The following is a 16,568-nucleotide window of genomic DNA, read 5'->3' as shown; positions in this document are numbered from 1 at the left end:
TAGATCTTGGAATAAGGGCACTGAAAAAGACCGAGAGGTGAGGTCATCTCATCCTTCTTCCTGCCCTGATGACAACACTTTGTATCTTCCCCCAGATCTGTGTGGCACTTCAATTAACGAATCTCCTGGGAATGATGGTGCTTGGTCAGGCATCAGCCTTGTGAAAACACTCCTCCCATGATAAATCACATCAATGAAGCAAAGCCTCCCATTGCCAGAGAAAGATGCTTCTGTGTGCTTCTCCACGATTAGAAGTACAAGAGGCGGAATTCTGTAGTGTGCCAATGTCCCCAAAGTCGTCTTTTTCTCCCTGCCCCCGCTCAGTGGTGACAGGCTCACCTCACTTGCTCTCCTCCTCCATCCTACACAAAATATTGTAACAAAACTGCATTTCCCCCTTTTCAAAGGATCGGATCCAGTGCAAGTTGCAATTGCCGCCTACGCGTCCCTCACATCCAGTGTTGGTGCAATCTGGCATTTTCCTCTGACAGTGGTATGAACCACGGTGTCTGAATCTTCCACTCCGCTGCCTTGTTCAGGGAATTTCAGGAGTCACCGATTGGAAAACTTATTTTGTTCTTTTTAGGTTACCTTGGAAAAGGAACGTCAGGAGGGTTTACCCATGGTACTCACCAAAGGTAACCTCCATGTCACTGCTTCACACCTTCATGGAAATAAGTTCAGATGAATCCAGTGACGTGCTGAAATCCTGGTAGGTAGAGGCTTTTGGAGGTAGAGAAAGCTGTGTTGTTTCCTCAGTGGCTTTTGGAGCCACCGATCCTAGCAATTTATGTTGCCTCTGGTATGTGCCTTATCTTTGACCAGTCCTCATCTCGCGAGGACACAAGAGCCCCTAGTACATATTTTACATTTTCTAGAATAGGTGACACGAGGTTGAGTTAGCATGTAGATTGTATGTGTGTGTGTGTGTGTGTGTGTGTGTGTGTGTACCTCTGTCATTCACACCCCTGGAGCTGTAGTCCTGTGTTACATTCCTTCCTCTAGATATGAATTTTCTTGTAATATCCTTCCTGGTTATGTAGGGATTATCATACTTTTAAAAAATCTGAAAAAAAAAAAAAACCCAGGGAGGTCTGCTGAACTCTCAACAATGTGTAAATCTACCTTCTTAGGAAAATCTCTGCCAAACCTGAATTATTCAAATGGTAATGATTAACTCATAATTCTTTCCCATTCTACTCAAGGATAATTGCAGCCATCATCGTAATGAGTGTGGAGAACAAATGCCTGGGTTATGTTCCCTGAGTCAAGACCACACTGCTTTCAAAGAGATCAGTTCATCACAGTAGTGGATTTGGTAATTTCCTGGGAGGTAATGCATTTCCCATAAAATGAGCAAATGAATGGTTTTAAACTTACACCAATTTCCATAATTATTTTATGTAATCCTTCATGAAAATTGAATAGACAATTGGAACAATATTGTATTGCCTTGAAATTTGGTAGAAAATCACAAAACTAGCATATGTAAATGTGCCTTTTAAGCAAAGTTATGTCCCTGAAAAAGAGAATGAGTTAAGTGTCATAAAGGTTACAAGAGATCATTATATTCACCAGTGTTTCCATTAATGGCTAAAAATGCAGATTAATTCTACAGTGTTTTAAACTGATATGAAAATTAAAAGGGACCAAAGAATGCAGTAAAGGCAGATTGGAGCTATAAAATGAGATGGGAACGAGACACAGGATGTGAGAATCTAGCCCTTCTTCCAAAGACCTCTGTTTTTCACCCCTCTCCTCACTCCCACACTGATCAAGCCCTCCACAGATAAGTTCAGCTGGCCTGCCAGAAATACCACACCAGTGTTATTTCACTGAAGACATAAGAGCAACTCTCTGGATTAAATCACACATTTTCAACCTGCCACTTGAGATCCTCAGGCAATGCCCCCACCTTTACCCAGCCACCTTTCTCCAAAAGAGAAAGAACCACTATGTCTATAAGTCTGCCTAGATTAGGTTTAGGACCTCTCTTTCAGTTTGGTGCATCCTGTTTCTCTAATAGCATATTGGTATATATTTTGTCCCCCGTTGTCATGCACATCTTTATAATGTTGTGCTATTAGAGCTTTCTAGATGTGTACATATGCCTGTATTACAAACTACAGGAGGTCATGACCTTTACTTCTTTGAATTTTCCTCATTGCTGAGAATGTCATAATGTCTGCAGTAAGTGCTTATTAAGCATTATTAACACTATAAAACAATGGAATTTGGATGAAGCTGGTAGGAATGAAAAGTGAGCCTCGGTATATAAAGTAACAGCAGAATTACATTAACGTAGCATTGTGCTCTCCAGGAATTTGGAGAAAAGATAGAAAGCAAGGGTCTAAATAAAGTTTATACACTTAGCAGTAAAATTTCCCGCCAACTTTCCTCATCCCTGTATAAAGCTAGAGGATTTTTTTTTTCTGAAGAAAGTGAATGTCCCCAGGGGAAAAATACCTTCAAAAATGGACATTTGGAGTTCCTCAGTGAAATTACCTCAGGTTGCTGTTGGTCACCCCCATGCTAAAACTTACTGGTTACGAACACCACCCATGCACACAGAGCTTATCATCCACTCTTTAGTGTTTTATGCTTAAATTTAAATGGACACAAAAGGATCAATAGGTATTTGAGGAAAGCCTCCAACACAGAATAGAAAGACCTAACAAGCAAATAGGAGAAAAAGAGCTTAGAGAAACCAGAGACCATGTGGTAAACAGGAGAAAGCTTCAGAAAAGCAACTATATTTTTCAAGTAATACGAGATATTATAACCATGAAACAAGAATAAGAAAGCATTTTTAAAATTAAAAATAGGAAAGTTTTTAAAATAAGAATCTTAAAGATAAATCCAAAAAACTCTTCACGACGTGGAACCAAAGAAGATAAAGAATTAGAAAATAGAAAAGAAAGTTATGAAAAGCTAGGTCAATCTAAGAAATAGATTGGAGAATGGAAATAAAGATGCATTTGGAGACCACATGACTCCTTATTGAGTGAAGATGCCCTCATCCCCCTGGGGGAGGAAAGGAGGATCTTTGTAAAATGCAGATTCGGATTCAGTGAGTCCAAGAATGAACCTGAGAGTTTTGCATTTCTGACAAGCTCCTGGCTGATACCTGTGCTGGGTCTGTGGATCACGCTTTAAGTAGGTAGCAAGGGTGTAGTTTGGGCCATCTCTGGATCGATCTTCTCTGCACCCATCGCGGATGACTAAACCACTTGCAGAGTGAAGCCGTGGGACAGCAGTGCATGGCAGGTGTCCCTCAGATCTGTGCTTCCAAATCTGAACTCAGGGTATTCTCTCCAAAACCTCATCCCCCTGATTATTCTCTCTTACTCAATTATCAACACCTCTGTCCTTCCAATTTCTCAAACAAGAAACCTGAACACCAACCCCTCCCCCTTAACTGTCCCAGTACTTCTATTTCCTAAATATTTATTGCACTGTTTCCTGCTCTCTCTGCCAGTGCATCCAGTGGGGCCTTCCCAGTTCGTGGCTCTTTAACTGTACACCATCGTCCTCACTAGCTCTGGGTCCGAGACTTGTCTCTGCGGGAATGCTTGTTAAATACAAACGTGACCATGTGAATTAATCTCCTGCCTAAAACACTCTCATAATTCGTCATTATTTAAAATAATGGGGCTCATTGCAATGACATTTCAAAGTCCTTCTTGATATGACTTCTGGTCCATTTTAGAAATTTCATCTCCCACAGACCCACACTGCTCTGGTCCTGTTGACTTCTTTTCTAACTTAGAAAAGTTGACTTCTTTTCTAACTGGGTGTCCATTTTCTCTGTCTGAAACTCCCAGTCCTATTAGTTTGCCTGGAGAACTGTTCATTCTGTAAGACACAGCTGGTCTCCAGGGAAACCTGCATTGCTCTTCCCAGGCAGAGTTAATTCTCTTTCCTATTAGTGTTTTTCTTTTTCTTTTTTTTTCTTTTTTGTCCTTATCAGTGTCCTGACTACAGTGATCCCTTGTTAACCAGCAGTTTTCCTCATGTGAAATTTTAGCATATTGGGCTTTCCCTCCACGTACGTTTTTGATGACCACAGGGTTTTCATTTGTGCATTGTGTTGGGAATTACTAAGAAGGGTGGGGACTGAGGATTCAGAATAGAAGAAGGGGGTGAAGCAGATGACACACAGAAAGAACAAAGGTTGTACATCTTGGAGAAGTTAAAGGAGGAAGAAAGGCAAAGACAGTTCTGAGTCTTACAACTGGATTCTGGCGGTTCCGTCAGGGGAGAAAGAGGGAGAAGAGGGAGGTGAGACTTCTGTAAGAATTGCTGTGGAGCCCTAGGGAGAGGTAGGGAAGCCAGACCGCGAGGCAGGTTTGGGAGGGGTGTGGATTAGCTGCACGCCACACAGCGTGCTACACTCCGAACTCCATAGACTGCACTCGAGGTCACCGATGCATGTCTCTGTTCTGGAATCCTCTTCCAAAAGAGGAGGGATGAGACCCCACTGACTTTCCTTGTACCCAAGATTTTAAAATCGACTGTGAATTCTTCTATCACTTCTTATTTTAACGAACCCAAACCCAAGTGGTGGGAGAGGAAGGAGAGGTATTATTATATTTATTTACATGGCAATAGCGCTTTCTATTTAGTGGAGAAGTATTTATGTGCCAAGAGACTGAATGTGCTAAACATTTTATACACCTCCAGTGCTATGATGATTATCTTTCTCCTGATGAAGAAACAGGGCCACATGGTTAGGAAGCGATGGAGCCCTTGAACCCAGGTGAGTGAGCTTCAGACCCCATGTTCGTAACCCTTCAACCACATGGTGTCCCCCTAGATATGACTGTGAAGGGAAGAATCCACAATGTATTTCATTTGTTTTCCTGTCGTTTTTATAGTGTGGCTAATATGTAAAGGGCACATCTAGGCTTTGTGGAATGCATTCTGGATTATGGAGGAAATGGGTGGTTTGCTAGTCAATGAAAGACAGGGTTTCAGGTCCATAGAAAGTTTACCTTGGGGGAGGGAAGAGGGGTGATTATTCACCTTCTGAGTCTGAAGGTCTTGGATTCTAAGATTATTTTAATTTCTCTTTCCTGAAGAAATTCCAAATAAGGCAAGTAAATAGAATGCATGCGAATGCTGTGGAAACAGCAATTGATTTTTATATTTTTATATTGCTTCCCCAAGGCATCATATGCAGATGGTCTGACTTGTCTACTGATCTCAGCTAGAGCTGAGTAGGTGAGCTGGACGTAAAATTCCCCCTCACCAAGTCACTCAGAGCTTGTGAGGATATTTCTTTCTTGTTTTGTTTCTGTTTTTGTTGTGTGTGTGTGTTTTCCTATAGTGAGAGACGATTAGGATTGTATGCCCAGATTGGGAGCAAAGAAATTATCTTTACTTTGTTTAATAATAAGCACATTAGTACCCCAGGAAAATCCTATAAAACAGGAAGTTCTTGTCAAGATCATGCTGCAGACCTTTTCGATTGCAAGAAAAGATTTGCCGAGTACAATGATCTTCAGGAAAATACAATCATGAAAATAGTTATGTTCATAGCTCAATGGAACAGAAATGTCCTTTGTGTTGGAAGATTGGAACCGTCTTCCATTTCGTCTTATTTCGTCTGGTTCTAAGTTGACAAATATTTCACCAGGTCAAGCTTTCCCCCTACCCCTACCCCAAGTTGTGAAGGTTTTAAACAAAATTGGGACAAATGTAACTTTAAAAGAACGTATTCAACTGGAGATACCATTTATTGTATTATGTCCCTCGCTTAAAACAAACAAAATAACAAGAAAACTCATTGCGTGACCTCAGTACCCGTCTCAAGTAAACAACATCTTGCCAGTTAGTTTTTGTGGCTATGTTTGAATAGAACAGGTGTGAAGCAGTGTTAAGTTTCTTCATAGTATCAAGTATACCGCTTTCTTTAAGGGGGTAGTTTTATGTAGATACTATCTAAAATTTCAGATGGCACCCCCAAGTTTTTCACAGACTCTTTTTCTAAATTTTTGAAAACAATGAGCCTACATGCAAAGCAGCCTTTTATTTCTCCTATAGCAACAGATTCCCATTCCATCTTTCTAATTCTGGTTACAATTTTTTTTTGAGTTTATTTATTTATTTTGAGGGAGGGAGAGAGAGGGGAGGAGATGGGGGCGTGGAGAGAGAGAGAGAGAATATGAGTGGAGGAGGGGCAGAGAGAGAGAGAGAGAGAGAAAGAGAGAGAGTCTCAAGCCGGCTCTGCACCATCAGCACAGAGCCAGATGTGGGGCTTGAACCGATGAACTGTGAGATCATGACCTGAGGTGAAATCAAGAGCCAGATGCTTAACCAACTGAGCCACCCAGGCACCCCTGGTTTCAATTCTTTTTAAGTGTAAAATCTACATAACATAAAATTTATCATTTTAATCATTTTTAAAGTTCAGTGGCATTACATACATTCTCGTTGTTGGGCAATGGTCACCTGCATCCATCTCCAGAACCTTCTTTCGTCTTTCCAAAGTGAAACTCTGTAACCATTAAACAATAACTCCCCATTTCCCTCCCCCGACCCCAGGGAACCACTGTGCTACATTCTGTCTCTGTGCATTTGACTACTTGAGGTTCTTTGTGGCAATGGAATCATACAGTATTTGTCCTTTTGTGTCTGGCTTATTTCACTTAGCATGATGTCCTCAAGGTTCACCCATGTTGTAGTGGGTGTTCATTTGGGTTGCCTCCATATTTTGGCCATTGTGAGTAAGCTGCTACAAACATGGGTGTACAAATATCTCTTTGAGTCTCTCTCTCTCTTTTTTTTTCAATTATTTTGGGTACATACCCAGATGTGGAATTGTTAGATCACGAGGTAATTCTGTTTAATTTTTTCAGGAATCGCCATACTGTTTTGTAGTGATTGCACCATTTTACATCCTCACGAAGAGCACACAAGGGTTCAGCTTTCTCCACATCCTCACCAAGACTTTTGTTTTCTTTTGTTTGTTTGTTTATTTGTTTGTTTGTTTTGGTAGTAGCCATCGTAATGGCTGTGAAGTAGGGTCTCCTTGTGGGTTTGGTTTACATTTCCCTAATGAATAGTGATGTTGGTCGTCTTTTCATGTGCTCTTAGGCAATTTGTACATCTTCCTCCGAGAAATGCCTATTTTCTTTACCCATTTTAAAACTAGGTTATTTTTCGTTTTTGTTAAGTTATGGGAACTCTTTATGCATTCTGGATATTAGCCTCTTATCATATACATAACTAGTAAATATTTTTTCCCATTCTGTGAGTTGCCTTTTCACTGTGTTGATGGTGTCCCTTGGGAAACAAAAGTTTTTTGTTTTGTTTTTTTTTTTTTCATTTTGAAGTATCCAACTTACCCATTTTTTGTTGTTGTTGTTGCCTTTGCTTTTGGTGTCATATCCAAAAAAAATCAGTGCCAAGTCAAATTCGTGAAGCTTTCCCCCTTTGTTTTCTTCTAAGAGTGCTAGCTCCTGTATTTAGGGATTTGATTAATTTTGAGTCAGTTTTTGTATATGGTGTAAAGTATGGTCCAACCTCATTTTTTTTGCATGTGGATATCCAGTTGTTTGAGTATCATTTGCTGAAAGGGTGTCTACTTTGTTTTAATGTTTATTAAAGGTAGCTGCTTCTGAAGCAAGGATTGTTTTAGTGGATGTTTCCAAAGCAGTTTGTTACTGTCTCAAAGGTCACACAGATAATGATTAAATTGTGCATCACTTAAAGGTAGATTTTGACCTCTCACAAGTTGAAGAGTACTGAAGATCTAAGATCATTTACCTCCCTCGGGAAGGAAAAGTAACACAGCCTTCCAGGGCAAAGAAGAGAGGACTGAAAGTTGCAGGATATTCCACGGGCCAAAGTACATCTGCCTGGTTTGCTTTCTCTAAAATCCCACACTTGGCTGGACTGGCTTCCTTCTTACCTGACAACCTAGGAGGGTTGGTGAGGAATATGTCCTCACCTTTTCTATGGAGTTTGGTTATTTTGGTGACATTTGCTGAATCAAATGGGGAAGTTGGAGAGCTCGTGCTGCAGAGACAGAAAAGAAATACTGACCTCCAACAGTAAGTAGACACGTGCATCATTGCTGCTGAGGGTGTAGGGCAGTGGGGTCATTAGTTTCCACAAATAGCCAGATAAGCAAAGGTGTAATTTTTCTTGAGGAAAACAATGATGTTAAAAACAAATAGGGAAGAACATTGAGACTGATGTATGGGATTATCTTCTTGTACGTAAATTATTCACTTACCATTTTGCAAACAAGGCAAGTATGCAATTAGTAGATGTCTCTAGGAAATTTGCAGGGAAAAAAATGGCAGATGACCAGGGAGAATGTGGTTGAGTTGACCACATGGCAAATGTGTATACAGTCTATGTATATTCAGTGAGAAACTTTGTTGTTTAAAATTATATGCTAATTATTGATGCATTCTCTGGTTTGATTTATATAGGCCCCGAATGGCTGCAGAGAAGGGAAATCTAGTGTTTCTTACAGGGTCTGCTCAAAACATTGAATTTCGAACTGGATCCCTGGGAAAAATCAAATTAAATGATGAAGACCTCGGCGAATGTTTACATCAGGTAATGCAATGGAAATATATTCAAGTAATTTTGTATATCTGTGTATGGTCACTTAATTCAAGAGGTCTATATGAATCCACACCTTAAATCTTTAGCCCAGGGAACATAACCAGAGGTGAGATAAGTCCTAGTGAAGAAACAATGCCCTAGGGTTAATGATGAGCAGGAGTAATTCTAGTAGGAAATGGCTCATTGTGTGGGTTTATGTCCTCTAATCCAGAGAAGGTACACAGGGTGGTACAGGGGACTCCTTCTCATGAGGATCAAGGAAGGAGAGGGGCCAGAGAAAGGTTTGGATGTGACATTTTACTTCTGCCAGAGAACAGAATTGGTCAATTATTCTCTTGCCTTACTGTTTTCAGTGTTCATTGTTTAGTAAATCATGCTAGTATATCCTTTGTAATGTTGAAAGCTGACATTATTTAGAGCTTTCTATGGGCTATCCATTGTGCTCAGCACTGGTGTGCATTACCTCCTCCACCCCCCACCACTACACTATGAGTTTGGCTTTATTATTTAAAAATTCTTCTTTTAATGTTTATTTATTTTTGAGAGAGAGAAAGACAAAGAGTATGAGCGGGGGAGGGGCAGAGAGAGAGGGAGACACAGAATCTTTAGCAGGCTCCAGGCTCTGAGCTGTCAACCCAGAGCCTGATGCGGGGCTCAAACCCATGAACCATGAGATCATGACTTGAGCCAAAGTCGGACTCTTAACCAACTGAGCCACCCAGGAGACCCCAGCTTTATTATCACCCCATTTGTAAGGGAGATAAAGGAAACTTTCAGCAGCACAGCAACTTGCCCAAGGACACCCAGTAAATGACTGAGTCAAGATTTCAAACCCCAAGCAATCTGATTCCACGCCAGGCCTCTTAACAAGCACTCCAAATTGTTATGAGAAAAAATGCAAATGGAAAGTACCTTGATAATGTCGTTCCTGAAAGGGGTAAATGGAATTATGCCATGGCTATTTTAGTCTGCAATTTATTATACATGGTATTGTTTTGAATTTTATAATGATGGGCAAGATCTTAGTGTTTAAAATAGAACAGTACTCAAATTTTAAAAATTTTGTATCTGTAACATACACATGATCTTTTCGCTGGCAAGCATTCTCCTCCTCCTTTTTCTTTTTAAAATTAGATCCAGAAAAACAAAGATGATATTACAAGTTTAAAAAGGAGTGCTGTCAGTCTGCCTCAGAATATCTCCAGTCAAATCCATCAGCTTAATTCTAAGGTAAGTCTGACATCTACATCATTAGAGTAAATAGCTCTCCTTCATTCAACTTTGTAAGCATCCATTTCTGCAGGCGATATACCAACTTTGGGTCCTCTTTAGAAATTTAGCATTGTGATGATGAACTTTCTGGTTAAATGACACAGCTCTAACAGGGGACGTAGAGGTAGCGATGGGCAGAAGGTTGACAATGCTGTGACAAGAACTTGTCGCATAAGTAAGTCTTGCTCCCCCTCTGATAGAAGCTTCTTATTGGTGAAGTGGATGAATCACTGTCGTTTATGAAAATCCCATCACTGTGTGCAGAGGAGCAATGAATCAACTCATCAGTGGGTTGTACTTCTTTTTTTTTTTTTTAATGCCTTAAAAAAACGATGTATATGATGGAAGAGAGTAGAAAGGAGGGAAGCCTGGAGGAGAGAGGGATGGGGAGGGGAAAAACAATAAAAAAGGAACAGACAAACCAAGCGAGCCCCCACCAGAGGGTGTTAGGAAAATAGGCCAGGGGACAGTAGCACATGTGAAATGCTAACCAATGCTTTCTCTTCCTCACCGCTTAGCTTGCGGATCTGGAGAGAAAATTTCAAAGCCTACAGCAGGTAAGTCCCATAACTACCACTTGGCTGACATCTTTCACTGGAAATGTGCTGGTACCACTGATGCAGCTGGCATTCTCACCTGAGGGTAGACGGGTGATCCGTATCAAGGACTTGGCTCTTTCCCGTGATCCAATTCTCATCGCCGTTTATGCCGCCCAGGACATAGATGAGGAACCCAAGCGTCACATCAAGTGACGGGCCCCGGGTACCTGGGCATGTGAAGCATGTGAGCATGTGAAACCTTCTGAGTTCAGCATTTCACGTGCTCTGCCTCTTAACGTTGTCATTCTTTGACCATGTCATGTGGGCTTAAGTGTGACCACCCAACTTGCTGATGTGTCGAAAGGCTGTGCATCTTCTCCAACATTAAACTCAGAGGCTTGGGGTGTATCACAAAATATTTCAAACTTTCTTACAGGTACATTTGCTGGTAATTAAATTTGAGCAGTTTCTTCGAGCAACCCTTCCATGACTTCACTAGTACATGTTTGTAAACTAGTCCTTGTGATTTTAGACTTCTCACCTGTTCTGAAGTTGGCTGGTGTTTTTAAGATTTTCATAGGAGCTACAACCTTCTACCCAGAGAAATGCACAGAGTGTCCCCATATTAAAATTTCTGAATAAAAGTAAGGAGATTCCAGGGGTGCTGGGTGGCTCAGTCGGTTAAGCATCTGACTTTGGCTCAGGTCATGAGTTCATGGTTTGTGGGTTCAAGCCCGGCATCGGGCTCTGTGCTGATAGCTCGGAGCCCAGAACCTACTTCAGATTGTGTCTCCCTCTCTCTCTGCCCCTCCCCACTGTGTTCTGTCTCTCTCTCTCTCAAAAATAAATAAGATGTTAAAAAAATTTTAAATAAAAATAAAGTAAGGAGATTCCAGGTTAAGAATCCCTGTTCTAATATTCTGGGTCTGTTGTGATGATGCTTCAAGTGTTGCTCTCTACTTTGGTGTTTTAAATTTGGCAGGCAAGTTCACGTTGTGTATTCTCTTCCTGACCTTGATAATCAATTGCCCCTCAACCTTTATCTTCTTAGGGAGTAGTTGAATGAATGAAACAAGCAAGGAATCATACCTGTCGAGAAGACACAGTGCTAGAGTTTCCAGTCTCCTAGAGTGCTTCATTATTCCTGTGAAAGGTCAAGAGCTGGAGGCCATGGTCAAATTACTTCAGACTGTGTCCCTTTCCCCACCCCCCAGGAGGAATTTTTTAATGATTTTTGGATATAAATGCCTTTTATGCATTCCAATAGGTCAAAGCTCTCTGGGTACAATAGTTAGCCATCGTTCCCCATTGTCTTCCTCCTGGCTGCTTACTGATTCCATTTCCTGCTGGCCCCCCATATGCTTTTGAGTTTTAAAGCCCCAGACAACGTTGCTTTTGTATGCCAGCAAACTTCTAATGAGTTGTGGTTAATTTCCTTAAGAGTGTCCTCTGACAAACAGGGCTAATTGTGATCCTGGCACAAAGATAGATGGACTAATGAAAGAAAACAGACTCCAGAAAGAGACCCCCACATGCATGGTCACCTGACTTTTGACAAAGGAAGACAGATGGTTTGGCTATAAATGGTGCTTAGTCAGTGGGCAACCCTCTGGCTCTCAGTTTCATCTGTAAAATGAGGGGAACAGACATGACTTTCTCTGAGTCACTGAATAAAAAAAGAACGTAGTAATTACTTTGCCCCTGTTTTAAAAACTTTAATTTTTAAAAATTTATTTTTTCACCCCATTTCTAGAGAATTAGACTATGATTAGGCGAAGTTAATAAAATAGGTTTTCTTGCACAATTGCATGTCCTCTCTAAAGAAGTTTTCTTGCCCCCCAGAGGTATTACAAAGCTTACGAGATTGGAACTGGTAGCTGACATACGGGAAGATTCTCCAGGTCATATAGACAAAGGCAGGTCTGTTTGTGATTCTGGTCTGAAAGTCGTCACGTGAGCACAGGAGTGGAGGGTGTACATAAGCCCGCATTTCAAATAAAGGGACTCGGGGTGAGAAGAGTTCAGCCATCTTTACCCATGGGAGGACGGGTGACAGCAAAAGATGATCAGATTTCACATGCTTATCTGGAGGTACCAAAGATAAGAATAACAAAAAAAGAACCGGTATTTCCATTTGGTTTTCTTAGTACAATAGGAATGTCCATTATTATTCCCAGTCTGAAATCTTGACTCTTGTCCACCAACGTATGTTTCCCAGGTGAACAATGCTTTTCCAAAGAGTAGAGCGAGCATCTTCTCCCCTCACGCCTCATCCCATCCCTGGCTAAATGCTTCTAAATAGCGAAGGAACATGCGTAGACTGAAAATGTGAAACACTTTGTTGTTGCTGTTGTTTTTCATGAGAGAGTTGATTCGGAGAAGAACTTGGGTAATTGCTTTAGAGTAATGGAGGCTGAGTCTCCCTGGAGGAGGAGTGGAATGTGCTTTACACGCGCACCTGCCCTGAAACATGCCTTTCTTTGCTGCCTGCTGAGAGTACGATGGTCTCACTGACTGCCCTGTCTTTGTTTCAGACGGTGGACAAAAAGGTCTGCAGCAGCAACCCCTGCCAAAATGGTGGGACCTGCCTCAATCTTCACAATTCCTTTGTTTGCATCTGCACCTCACAGTGGGAGGTGAGTCGCTCCATCTTTGGTTGAAAATGCTGGTGAGTCAGCATCAGTGGTTTCTTTGGAAGCATTCAGACATGTTTCATTCTCCATCCGAAGTTTCTAGGATTCTGTGGTCTCCTGAATCAAATGACTTACACCAAGAATGCCAAAATCCAAACGGTGGTGAGCATGATTATATAACCCACTGAACATTAAGCCGTCTTAAGGAGAGGATCACTTGGCTGCATAGCTACATGGGAGGGCGTGATATATTGGCTAGCATCAATTTAAATTGTTCAGCACTGAAAGTACTAAATGAATCTTTAAAAAAATTGTTTCTTGAGAGAGAGAGAGAGAGAGAGAGAGAGAGCATGCATGCGTGCTCAAGCTCAGAAGCAGAGAGGGGCAGGAGAGAGGGAGACAGAGGATCCAAAGCCAGCTCGGTGATGACAGCAGAGACCCTGAACTAGGGGCTCAAACTCAGGAACCATGAGATCATGACCTGAGCTGAAGTCCAATGCTCAACCAATTGAGCCACCCAGGCGCCCCAGTACTAAGAAATCTTGACATAGCTGTGTAAATATTCTTGTCCTTTTCTATTAATGGTGAAAATGTTCCTGACATGTGCATTAAAAAAAAAAATTAAGTGAATATTTCCAGGCATAGCTTCATAGTCACATGAGGATTACTTTGTATAAGGATTTGCCTAAGTTTTTTTTTTTTTTATGTTTATTTATTTTTGAGAGAGAGAGAAAGAGACAGAGAGAGAGCGAGAGAGAGAGAGCATGGGCACATGTCGGGGAGGGGCAGAGAGAGAGCGAGACACAGAATCCAAAGCAGGCTTCAGGCTCTGAGCTGTCAGCACAGAGCCCAACGCAGGGCTCAGTGTGGGGCTTGCACACATGAACTGCAAGACCGTGACCTGAGCCGAAGTCGGGCACTTAACCAACTGAGCCACCCAGGCCCCCATAAAAGGATTCTTCTTGTGCAACTGGCATGATTTTACCAAGAGCTCTTTGGCTCCCTTAGGCCAAATCTGAGTTCAAGAGGAAGGATAACTGGATATTAACTAGTATTAGTATTAGTGTGATTGTATTTCGCTTGACTGAGGACTTCAGTGGATATATAAATCCTTAACCATATCGTATGAATATTGGCCCCAGATGCTTCTGTGACCCATGGCACCTGACTTCATTCTTTACACGAATGCAGGGTCCTCTGTGCTCAGTTGATGTGAACGAATGTGAGATTTACTCAGAAACACCCTTGGGCTGCCAGAATGGATCCACGTGTGTAAATACAGCAGGCAGTTACAGGTAATGTTTTTCTTTTCTTTCTTTTCCTTTTTCCTTTTCTTTTTTCTTTTCTTCTCTTTTTTTCCTTCTTTCCTTCCTTCCTTCCTTCCTTCCTTCCTTCCTTCCTTCCTTCTTCCCCCCACCCCTGTCTTTCTTTCTTAACATTAGGGTATGTTTTTGAAGGACTTAAACATCCCATAGTCAAGAGCATCCATGAGAAATATATGACTCTTATTTAATGACACACAACTATTTATTTAGATGAAGAAACCCTTGTACGTCCTCAACTCTTACCCCATGAACTCTTACCCCCTTTCTCTGGAGTCCCGGAGGAATGGGAAGAAGGACCCGGTGGCTGGCACAGGGAGTAGGGACAGCATGGGGAAGACAAGGCTGAAGACTTAGTAGAAGTCAGAGCACTGAAGGGGCTGCCGTTGAAGAGCATTAACCAGAAGAGGGCTACCCCACCATACCCACAAGCCCCTGCTGCACTCATTCATTGGAGAAGTGAGCTGCTAGCTTGAGTAAGGATATCTTCAGTCAAGTGCTATGTAAAATGTTGACCATAACAAGACCAGAGACTGAACTGAGGTTTTCTCCATGTAGTTACCTCTCATTGCCTGTCTTGAAAGAGCTGTGAGGCCCCTTACCACAATCATCACAGAGTTCCTATCTTCTGACCTACTCTGTCTAGAGAGTCCTCCTGCTCAGCTCAGGCATCACCCTAAGAAAACGTCCCTTCCCTTACTAAGCTGAGTTAGGCATAACCACACCTCCACGTTCCCATCAGACTGTCTGAGTATTGGTTATTAAAGCTATAGTGGCTGACACATTATCTTTCCATCAAGTCTAGAAATTTTTGGCAGATCAACATCAAACTTACTTTTATATAGTTCCTTAAAGTCACTTAAAAAAAAAAACTTAAGAACTCTAGACATGATCTTGCCCCATATTTTGGTTGGGCTCCTATGTTCTGTGATTATTAAAAGGTGAAAAAAGTTGATTGTGTTATAACGTGAACACATTCTTTCAGTCCTCAGGGGTATAATCTCAGTGGAGTAAAGAGCAATTGTTTGCTTTCTTACTAATGCCTCTGCTATCTTGTTCTTCCATTCCCTTGTAACAATATCCATCCTATTCTTTCCAGCAAAAATGAGTGCAGTAATTTTGTTATTTTCTCATCGTTTGTCAAAAAAGGCAGTCACAATCCTTCTCTTTTTCATTTAACTGACCCTTTTGTTCTTTTGATCTGATCTTAAGATTTTTTGCTCATTCCAAGTCACAAACTGAATTCATTCAAACTTCTGATTTTTTCATGAGCTTCACCATTGTGCAGAACCAAAATCAATCACCTCTGACTTAAATTAAGTATTATTTTATTGCAGAGACTTCTGCGTTTAGGACTTTGTTTCCCATTTTGGTGAACCCCCTGACTCCTGCTTTTATGAGCATTCAAGTTTGGGTGAGATCCAAAATGCAGGTCTAATCTTTCATTCCCTTGAAAGCATTATCTCCTGATGTCTGTTTATGGGCACTTATCAACGAGAATTGCTTCTTGGAGACACTGGAGGAAAATTATTCCTAGAACTAATACTTTCCTGTCTTCCTGATATCGAGGAATGTCCTGGAGATTAGATTTCACTCCTGGTCTTCCTGTATCATTACGTGTTGTGGGGTCTCACAAGCCAATAGAATAACAAAGATGTGTAGCAGGTGGGGGAAGACCCAGAGACGAAGCCAAAATTGTTTTGTTCTCCCCCCAGTAAATTATTTTTACTCCTGAAAAATGGAAAAGAAAAAAATATACCATAACATAACTATTTGCTGCATGTGAAGGAGTAGAGTTCTTTTTCCAGGCATAAACAAGAGAGAGAGAAAGAGAGAGAACCATTTTTATTTGTTGAGAGCTACCTAAAGGGAAAATTCAACTTTATATGAGCAATATTGAATTCTCTCTTGCACCTTTCTGTAAAAATGCCCAAGAACTCACTATGCTGACTCTGGAAGTGGTTTTGGTTTCTAGCCTCTGTCCTTCATAGATTTGCAGTTAAGAACAGAACATTTAGATCTGGTTTCTTCTTCTTGATGTGAGGATAGTTTATGAAGCTCCATGAATTCCAGTTGATATCTACGAACTAAAGACTCCTATTCAGGCATTTGATGGAGAATTTTTGGAGGAATATCAGAAAATAGAAAAATGTGTATGAGCAAAAGACTAAATGCTTGCTTTGTGGAATCTGTGTAATGAAACAGAGAACATTTAGATA

The 16,568-nt window shown here is 41.2% G+C and overlaps 2 protein-coding genes across 2 annotated transcripts in view; both read left to right on the top strand.

The window, feature by feature from the left end:
• The window catches only part of TRDMT1 (tRNA aspartic acid methyltransferase 1), a 95,541-nt gene extending 89,434 nt beyond the window's left edge, over positions 1-6,107 (top strand). The window contains exons 11-12 of the transcript XR_007456905.1: positions 587-1,333; positions 4,684-6,107. The gene's annotated coding sequence lies outside the window, so the exon portion shown is untranslated. The remainder of the gene's footprint in view (positions 1-586; positions 1,334-4,683) is intronic.
• Positions 6,108-7,764: 1,657 nt separating this feature from the next.
• Positions 7,765-16,568, top strand: part of CUBN (cubilin) — a 273,177-nt gene continuing 264,373 nt past the window's right edge. The window contains exons 1-6 of the mRNA XM_049626901.1: positions 7,765-8,057; positions 8,445-8,574; positions 9,718-9,813; positions 10,374-10,412; positions 12,929-13,030; positions 14,219-14,322. Of these exons, the coding sequence (XP_049482858.1) occupies positions 7,945-8,057; positions 8,445-8,574; positions 9,718-9,813; positions 10,374-10,412; positions 12,929-13,030; positions 14,219-14,322 (584 nt within the window). The 5' untranslated portion in view covers positions 7,765-7,944. The remainder of the gene's footprint in view (positions 8,058-8,444; positions 8,575-9,717; positions 9,814-10,373; positions 10,413-12,928; positions 13,031-14,218; positions 14,323-16,568) is intronic.

This window comes from Panthera uncia, chromosome B4 (assembly GCF_023721935.1).
Source record: "Panthera uncia isolate 11264 chromosome B4, Puncia_PCG_1.0, whole genome shotgun sequence".
Taxonomy (NCBI): Eukaryota; Metazoa; Chordata; class Mammalia; order Carnivora; family Felidae; genus Panthera; species Panthera uncia.
Note: the sequence above shows the minus strand (reverse complement) of the source record. Positions and strands in the feature narration are given on the sequence as shown.